The 10,189-nt window shown below is 37.0% G+C and overlaps 1 protein-coding gene across 1 annotated transcript; it reads right to left on the reverse strand.

Moving 5' to 3' along the window:
• Positions 1–236: 236 nt before the first annotated feature.
• Positions 237–4,357, reverse strand: LOC125669959 (uncharacterized). The gene is made up of 5 exons (XM_048904838.2): positions 4,307–4,357; positions 2,394–2,474; positions 1,873–1,947; positions 1,545–1,681; positions 237–1,271 (listed from the first exon to the last, which is right to left on the reverse strand). The coding sequence occupies exons 1-4, from the start codon at positions 4,355–4,357 to the stop codon at positions 1,562–1,564; spliced, it is 327 nt and encodes a 108-aa protein (XP_048760795.2). The 3' UTR covers positions 237–1,271; positions 1,545–1,561.
• Positions 4,358–10,189: the final 5,832 nt, after the last annotated feature.

Genomic DNA, 10,189 nt, shown 5'->3' on the forward strand with positions numbered 1-10,189 from the left:
CTATTACTATTACAGACAAAATTAGCGGTTCCTGTATATGAATATGCCATATTTGCTTTTAGCATGAAACAAAAGAGCTGAATACCAGTTGTTATCATTGTCTGCTATATTCATCTCTTCATAAAAGTAGCTGCAATAATGTAGCCCTCTCCGAGTTGGGTTTTGGGGGGGGGGGGGGGGGGGGGGGGGGGGCTACAACTCCTAGGGATCTCCGTATAAATGGTGCAGATGCGGGAGTGATTTTCCGATCATTCTAAACATTTGCTGGTTTTCTTTACTGAAACAAACTTAATATTATATGTTTCTTAGTCAATATATAAATTTACAACCTGCAACTTACGACTTGTGAGACTCTATTCTACCATTTTTAACAATTTCGGTATATTCCAAATTGTGCGCCATTTTTGAGGTAGATACTGAAGTTTATCAATTTATTTGCATATGCCCATATAAAGTAGTGTTTACATCAATGCACGAGTATGGAGGAGATTTAAAGCAATTTTGTCGGTGTTATCACGTCAAAAAACGAACAGCAGATCGAGCGTAAAAATTTTCTGCCACATATCATTTTCCTTTCTTTGTCGGAATGGATTTTCGCGGTAAGGTTTTTCAGTAGATTCACTTATGAGATCTCGCGACAACAAGCATGGCGGGGCAGACGAAGAATTTTGCATTTTGTACATGATATTTAATGAAAAACACCTTTATTATAGACATCCCCTAGCGTAAAGCCGGTGTTGTAGAGTGAGCCTTCCCCCATAATGAGACTTCCCACTACCGGGGGGAAGGCTCACTCTAGAGCCAGACTTCCGGGGGGAAGGCTCTCTCTAGAGCCAGACTTCCACGAGGGGAAGGCTCACTCCAGAGTCAGACTTCCGTGGGGGAAGTCTGGCTCTGGGGGGAAGTCTAGCTCTAGAGTGAGCCTTCTCCCCGGGGGGAAGGCTCACTCTAGAGTCAGACTTCCGGGGGGAAGTCTGGCTCTATAACACCGGTACTCTTTTTAGTGTAAACAACATTGGAGACAAATATACATGGAGCTTTTTACAGGTTATTCATAACAATATATTGCACCATTACGAAGATCCTATGGAAGTGCAGTCCCCTCCCGATCAAAAATGTCATAATTTAAAAAAAAATCGGAGAAGGCTACATCATTACAGCTACATAACAGGGAAATATATCGGTCACAGAGCTCAGTGGTACAGGAATGGTTGTCAAGGAATCTTGACTCCGACCCTTGCTGACCATGCGCCAGTGTTGTAAACAGTACCCTGCAACAGAAGAATGAATACATAAACAATGTTATAGATATAGGCTAGCAGCGAAACGTCCAAAACTAAGCACCTAAAAATACTCCCCCCCCCCTCCATCAAAAAATGAAAATCCTAAAATATGACATTTCCAAATGCCTATGAAACAGTTCCTCGCAATATTCTTCCATCCGTTTAAATAGACGTCATGTTAATATATTAGACCACCTTGCAGATGAGGACAGGAAATGACGACAATGTTTTCAGACCACAGTCTGTCATTGGTTTACTTACCAATGTCACCTCCATCTTTAGTAGATATACTTGGAGGAGTCGAACACAGGTTTCTTGGGGACTTTGTGTTGTCTCAGTTCGGGTATGTTGCGGCGCATCGGTCTGTGTTTAAAATTGACTCGGGCCAACCACTCAATCTAGAAATAATTACATGTATATCGTATTAAAAAACGTTTTATGGATGAATAAATTTTGAGGCTGATATGTATTATAGAATATAATATGAACCCATCCCTTCCAAAGAAAAAATAACATCTTGGATAAACCTTGAATACCTAATGTATTTATCATGTCTCATTCAAACATTGAACACGATTCCATCACTTACCATATGCGTAGGCTGGGGAATGGTGGGGAGGTCCCTACGCCCTTCTGACCTGTTGATGGCATAGGTCAACTCATGCTGTAAAACAATGTTCATTGTTTGTAAATGACCATTTACTTAAATAGTAAAACAATTTACATGTAATAGATGAGTAAACGTTGATTACATGTATCATTGTACATGACTACGTACATAGTAAAACAAGTTACATGTAATAAATTAGTAAGCGTTGATTACATGCATCATTGTGCATGACTATTTACATAAATGTGATTCATTTGTAACCGTTGATTACATGGATTCCGGGGTATATTTGCTCTGACTTATAGACTCTTACCCAGTCTTGAATATGCTCTGTCATTTCGTGAGCAACAGAGGCATAGACTGGTTTGCTCTGTAGAGAAAATAAAAGAAACTACAGCTAACGGTTCAGAGAGTGAGATACATAAAGGAGAGAGAGAGAGAGAGAGAGAGAGAGAGAGAGAGAGAGAGAGAGAGAGAGAGAGAGGGAGGGGGTGACTTACAGCAGACTTAGCTGCTAGGGCCAGCATCACTTCGTACCACTGACGGCTCTGATTATCGTCTGAAGAGGTCTCTATACGACGCTAAAATAAAAAATTATTATTCCTGTATATCGTAACGTGATTATACATTGTTTAAATTCATGTACATTTTGTCTATTTATTTACTTTCTCGTTACCCATTGAAGTGAAATGAAAGAATAGAAAGAAAGGGGAGTCCAAATATTCTTCGGGAAGGAGTGAGTGTCCTTTTCAGTCCTTACGTAATTAGATATTTTATTAAAAAATCGCCAACACTTTTTTCTTTAAAACTAGGCCTATTATGAATTCCATTATATCCACCTTCATTTACTACAATTTTTATTAGATCACCTGAGCCAAAGGCTCAAGTGAGCTTTTCTAGTTCGAAATTTGTCTGTTGTCGGTCGTCGTAAACTTTTCACATTTTTATTTTCTTCCTCAGGACCACTTGGCCAATTTCAACCAAACTTGAAACAAAGCATCCTAGGGTGAAGGGGATTCAATTTTGTTGACATGAAGGGTCATGTTCCCTTCAAAGGTGAAATAATCACAAAAATGCAAAAATAGGGTGGGATCATTACTGAGGGAAATAGTAGATTTACATTGTTCAGATCATGGCCCCCGAGGGTAGGATGGGACCACATTAGGGGATCAAAGTTGTACAGCAGATATATAGGGAAATCTTCTCCAGGACCACTTGACTAATTTCGATCAAACTCATCCTTAGGTGAACGGGATTCAAGTTTGTTCAAATGAAGGGTCCTGCCCCCTTCAAAGGTGAAATAATCACAAAAATGCAAGAATAGGATGGGTAGTCATCTCAAGAACCACTGGGCCAGAAAAGCTGAAATTTATATGAAAGCTTTCTGACAAAGTGGATATTCAAATTTGTAATTATTTAATCATGACCCGTGGGATTAAGGTGGAGCCACAATCGGGGATCAAAGTTTTACATGAGAATGTTTAGGGAACCAAACTTGGCAAAAACAGCTTAGGATCCTTAATGTAAATGAAATTGGTTAATATGAAAGGCATATGAAAATTAATGAATTTTTTTACCCATGTAAACGGCGCTGGTATCTTAGCTAGGCCTAGTCCGAAATATCTGAAGTGTTTTGAATAGGGAATTTTTAGTCGTTATCTTTGATTTTTTTTCTGAACCAAGCTGTTTGTATAATGATAGTTTTGCTTAAACTTGTTAATTGAGCTCTATGAAATGCTTCAGTCTCAGGTGAGCGATGTGACCCATGGGCCTCTTCATGATTATCGCCTCATCGAAACAGGGAAACAAAAAAAGGATAACAGTTTGAATAATTAATTCTTCATCCGTCACCCCAACAGCATTATTTATGTAGCCCATACCCTCTTAACCCCGTCCCTCTCTTTTCATGTGTTAGGCCTAGTTCGACGGGTATTTTATCTGGGTATGGTTTACTCCAATATAATAAACAATAAACTGGGTCTAGCTAAGTTTGCAACTAGTATTCAACACAATGTCTATAAGCTCGACACGACACCTCCCCCTCCCCCGCCCATATGTAAACGGCGCTGGTATCTTAGCTAGGCCTAGTCCGAAATATCTGAAGCCAGGAAAACGTTTTACAAAAGAAATTACGACTTACGACCAACTTTACATACTGGAATTTTCCAGTTTATTGTAAGATCATTCACACCAAATGCAAGATTAATTTTTTTAAAATGTTGAAATTTAATCCTCAGAAAAGTTTAACTTCATTCATTTAAAATAATATATGTAAAATACAAGTTAAGACTGTGACTTTGTCGTAAGTTTGTTTTGTAAAACAGGCCCGAGATATTTCGGACTAGTTAAGCTAGGCCTACAGTGTAAAAACAACACTCTGAGACGGGAAAAGTTTTATTTCTCGGAGCATTACCCTCTTAGACACACTCCTGCTCTTCCTCTCGGTAGATCTTTCCCTTTTCATTGTGATATTCAAACTTTTTGTATCTGTGTGAAAAAACTCGTCTAACCGTCACAGATCAAAGCAAACAAATGGCAACGGTAACCACAACGCAACGGTTCCTTGGGGGTTACCAAGCATGACGTCATCGCAAATAAGAACATGGATTTATAGATATAAAGGTGGAAAACAAATGAATTGATATTCTATCTTACCTTTTCTCAATGATTAACTATTTGTATAACTTCTACATTATTATTTTTAATCTGTTATCAATTCCACACTTCGAGTTCACCCAGAACGTCATATGACGTCAGAAGGCGGGAAAGAGTCACAACCTACGTTGCTCAGAGCATCCCCCCCCCCCCCCCCCCCATTTCCCCAAACTCCCCGTCGAGGCCTCTCCTATGTGACGCACCACAATATACAGATTTGTATATTGTGAGTCCGCGATTATCACGTAGACAAATTACACTAAAGAAGTAGTTCGCAGTTAAAAGTTTGAAGATATTAATATTAAGAGCATTAATATAAAAGTATGGATTTTATTTTAAACATAAAATGATCAAAAGATCATTAAAAAGTAGGGAGACTATGTTCAAATTATTGTGTAAAGTAATGAACTTGATGTTTACGTTCTTGTTTTGAAAGTTGTTTACGTTTGACGTTATGGTTTTTCGTCATTCTACAGTGACGTCACAGTATACGCGGCCTAAGAAATCGCTATCCCATAATGCCTAAGTGGAAGAGTTTGGTTTGTGAGCAAACGAACTCTGGTGGAAGTTTGCCCATTTCCCCTCTAGGCTTTTAAAAATCATGAAAAGTATAACGAGATACAACATTACTAAAAATAACATACTCATTCATCATCAAGTGTATTTTATCTAGAAATGATATGCAAAAATAGATCTAGAATATATGTTAATGCATTTTAGGCCTATATACAATCATACCTGTCACGGTGTACTTTTGCAGTAATCTATATTAATACTGAGTATATAAGCTGATGTACATTCTTGATATGTTGGGCCTTTGCCAATTACTGTAATTGGTTTTTGTCAATAAATATTTGTGTAAACTTGAAATATAGTCTCAAATTCTTGAAAAGCAAAGAAGAAACCCTAAAATATCGTCTTCTGCCCACACGTTAATAATCTTGACTAAATGGGGGGGGGGGGGGGGGGGGTTGATAAATAAACCAAAATATGTGGTGGGTTTGGTTTTTTTTTTGTTGGTCTGAACTAAAAAAAATCGTGAAAGGGGGTAGATATAGAATGTTCTATCGAAAACAAATGGGGGGGGGGGGGGGGGGATGTAATCAACTAATGACATCTAACTCATATGAGAATAACTAACTTTGCATAATAAATTAACGGAAAATGTCATTCGTCTGTGGACTTGAATCTGTTTCAAAGTTAAACCTCATAGTTACAATTGAAATTGAAAATTTGTACATTCGAAACCATTTTACATTTGTTTATTTATCGTGGTAGTGAACCCAACGCCGCTTGACGCGACACGAGACAACGGTCAACTTAGGACTACATTGTTTATAAATTATTCCTTGAGTAATTTCTATGTTATTCTACTGTTGATATATCTACATCAATGTTGTATATGATATTTTTATGACTTCGAAAAATATTTATTATACATAATAGTGATATTATGTATTTTCATATAAATTATATATATGCCTAAATGCCTTAGGGCTATATAAAATAATAATCATAATAAAAATACATTCAATCCAATGGGCCCCTGGCACCATTGGTGAGAATTATGCGGGAGTATCCGAGGATATTTTATCCCAAATAATATGTATACTTTCTAATAAATGATGAAATTATAAAAAAAAAAAAAGTTCTGCCTCATGAGAATACAAGAACAGATTAATTAGCTAATAAAGGAGCCCATGGGAAATCCAATATCAAGCTGTTGGAAGAGTGATCACCAAGGAACTCGTACATATTCTCATGTAACAAAAAAGGAGAAAGATTATAACTGATCTGGGAATCGAGCCCGGGATTCCTGCATCAAAGTCAGATTCTCTAACCACTGGGCTATCCAGGCCAATATATCCACGGTCCATATGGGCCAAACTGGCAACTGCTACATTTACATGCTATAATAAAATAATGTTCTTGAACTATCTTGGAATATTGTCTATATAATGGTAAATATGTACGAACAATTAGTCACCTACTTGTGCAGGTCAGTTTTCATACAAGTGTTGACCAATCCTGAGAAATTTCTGCGAAACTATTCTGCCTGTCTACTGTAGTGGCCATGTTTTTCCATGCTCAGTTTGTAGTTGAAGATATGTGTAATATTTTACAACCAATAAGCACGTAGTTCTAGCTAGCATCCACTAAAGTTGGTTGGTTTTATATTGTTTAACACGAGAATTTCTCATTCTTCTGAAAATTTCACCACCATTTAGTCGTCTCTTACGACAAGTAAAGGGTTACTGAGGACTTTAGAATTATAACCCGGATCCCCAAAGGACTAATTCATCAAAGCAGCCACTAAGGAAAATCATCAAAGGACTGAAAGTACGCATAGCAAAATCTTTAATTAGAAACCTATTCAAAGGATTGATCGTATATTGTTTAAGATCCCACTCCAGAATTATTCACTCATATGGAGACGTCACCATTGTCGGTGAAGGGCTGTGAAATTTAGGCCTGTTCTCGGCGCTTTGAGCAGGGATGGATCTTTATTGTGCCACACTTGTCTTGACACAAAGCCTCGGTGGATTGCTAGATCTCATCCAAACGACTGTTCCATTAGTCGCCTTTTACGACAAGAAAGAGGGTACTGAGGTCCTATTCTAACCAGAAAATTGAATTAACATGTTTTGAATCAATAAATGTCAATCACAACACACATGGGAAACTTAGCTCACTTGAGAGGTTACACATTGCTGGTGAATTGTATTTATATCAGTAATCTGTAATGAAAGCAAATAAAATTAACCACACTTCATACTGCCACCTTACATGGACGTAAATGCACATGGATAATTTAGTTCACCACAACATCGGAACTATGTTCTTAGTCATTAAAGGGGCATGGACACAATTTGAGATGAAAATTTTCAAATTTTATTTTTCCATTTTTATCGTTTATAATGCTTAATTAAAGTATTTCTAATGGTCAACCAAAATTTGAATATCAGTTGTCGAGTTACAGCACTCAAAATTCTTCGTTATGTAAACAAGGTTCGTGACATGTTTTTGCTTACATATAGATTGCTTAAGCATGTTTAAAACAAAATACAAACACTAGAAACTAATATTCAATTGTGTTCAATATTAACTTGTAAATTGAAAAAAATTGCCGTAAACGAAACTTTGACTAGCATATTTAACCTATGTAAACAAAAGCATGGCACGACCCTTGTTTACATAACAAAGAATTGAGAGCTTTGTATTTCCCATGTACCTCGATAACTGACATTCAAATTTTTGCTGACCATAAGAAATACCTTAGTTAAGCATTCTAAACATTGAAAATTTTCAGCTCAAATCATATCCATGCCCCTTTAAGACTTAGAACCAATGAATAGATGTATAGGATATTAAAAGTATATGATGTGAAATGCTTTATTATCTCAAGACTGATCCTATTTTCAAGTGCCAATCCATTCCGTATTATGTTACATTCAAAAATCCTTCCTGTAAATTAGCTCACCCGAAGAGTGATTAGCATTGCCTTCTAACAAAAGAAACCTCTCGAGAAAGTACTGTACGGAAAAGGATTAAATAATGAAATGAACATTTCCCATGTATTATATGGGGAATAATACCTCCAACCAACTACGGAAGTCGACCAGTGTTATAAAAAAAACCATGGAGTAGCTCACCTGAACTTTGACATTCCACATGACATACTTGATACAGGAGTTTCATGATGGCCTCTTATGCTGTTAATGTTTGAACGAAGAACAACGCAACAAGAAAGGGGACCCCAAGGACTATCGTTCTTGCTTTTAGTTTGAGGTTGTAGGGGTACCATCAGGTGACTGCTGGCAGATTTGAAGTCACAAAAAAAAAATAAAAAAAATAATAAGAGAACTAAACAGAATACAAAAATTACTTTAACTACAATTTTTGTCAAAACAAGCATTCTGTAAGTATTGCATAGATACATGCTCCCTACCAGCATCAAGTGACAAGGAATGCATATAGGGAATACTATTTAAAAAATAAAGTGCACCGCCACGGCACATGATACGCCCGTCACATATTGTTAACAGTATAGATTGTACCCATTAAAACATTTTTTTTTAAATATCACCTTAATTAAATGTCACAGTGACCTTAAAGTAGGATGCGACACACCTTCTACCTAAGATGCATTAGTTGACCAATTTTGGTGATTCTAGGTCTAATAGTTTTCAAGTTATGAGCCGGACAAGTTTTTGCCATATATGGCCATATCTTCTTAATGAAAAGTCACAGTGACCTGGTTTTAATGTGCGACACACCTTCTACCCAAGATGTATCTACAGACAAAGTTTGATAATCCTAGGCCTTGTAGTATTTAAGTTACGGGTCGGACACGAAAAAGCTAACAGACGGACGGACATGAACGCCATACCATAATACGTCCCGTCTTAAGACAGGCGTATAATGAGCAAGGTTCAAGTTTTGACATTTGGGCCAAACTTAAAGATCACAATTTCAACAGTCATGTATGAAATGTAGGGACTTAGTGTAAGGAATCTATATGCAAATTAAGAAAGCCCTACCTTAAATATTCAGGAGATTTTGAATACCTTTGGTTTTCTTAAAAGTAGGTCAAAGTCCAGGGACAACAAATTTGGTATCAAAGTAAAGGTCTTGTCAAATGGAATGTGCATATGAAATATGAGAGCCCTATCACTCACCATTCAAAAGTTAAAGTTTTAGATAGATAAGCATGACACAAATTGTCCCCCTCCCAGGGACAAAAAGCTTGAATCCCTATAACTTGGGAATATTCACTTATGCTTTTGTGTGACCCTGATACTTTTGAAAAAGAATTTGATTTAATTGAATCTGCATTACCTTGGGATGTTTGCATAGCAATATGATTTCTGTTCTTGAGAAAATTTCTTTCTATACATCTTCATGTAATACTTCATTCCCCTATAGTGGCCCCATCCTACTTCCATGGGGCACAATTTGAACTTCAATCTGCACTACCTATGGATGCTTACATACTAATATGAATAATCATGGCCCTGTTGAGAAGATTTCAAAATATATACATGTAATTATATATCTGCATGTAAAACTTTGATCCCCTGTTGTGGCTCCACCCAACCCCCAAGGACCATGATCTGAACCAACTTGAATCTACTCTGTCAGGAAACTTTTGTGTAGATTTAAATTTTTCTGGCCCAGTGGTTCTTGAGAAGGTCTTTTAACGACCCCCATGTTATTTTTGCCATTTCTTGATTGTCTCCCATTTGAAGTGAGCATTTAGAACTTCATTTGAAGAAGCTTTACCAAAAGATGATTTGTGCCAAATTCGATTGAAATTGGCCCCGTGGTTCTGGAGAAGATGAAAATGTGAAAAATTGACAATGACAACAGACGCCTGACAAATTTCAATCAGAAAAGCTCACTTGAACAGCCCAGGTGAGCTAAAAAGTGTGGAAAACCAAGTGGGACAGACTGACTGAGGGACAGATGATGAGGAAAGCTATATAGTTCCTTCTGTTTCCCCAGTGGGGACTAAAAAAGCCTGGAATTAAACAGTAAACAAGGAAAAATTGTTTTAGCACACTAAAACTTCCATAGTTTTTTTTTAATGTTTATTAGGGATCATCTTTAAAGAAGAAAACTAAGAGTTTCGGTACATAAC

This window comes from Ostrea edulis, chromosome 4 (assembly GCF_947568905.1).
Source record: "Ostrea edulis chromosome 4, xbOstEdul1.1, whole genome shotgun sequence".
Lineage (NCBI taxonomy): Eukaryota > Metazoa > Mollusca > Bivalvia > Ostreida > Ostreidae > Ostrea > Ostrea edulis.

Bases quoted from the DNA above. Each gene is read 5' to 3' on its own strand.
- LOC125669959 (XM_048904838.2), bottom strand. From the start codon at position 4,357: ATGAAAAGGGAAAGATCTACCGAGAGGAAGAGCAGGAGTGTGTCTAAG. The intron at 2,475-4,306 runs GTAATGCTCCGA...TTTTTATTTTAG, and splicing joins GCAGGAGTGTGTCTAAGAGG to CGTCGTATAGAGACCTCTTC. The intron at 1,948-2,393 runs GTAAGTCACCCC...ATTGTTTTACAG, and splicing joins CCCTAGCAGCTAAGTCTGCT to CATGAGTTGACCTATGCCAT.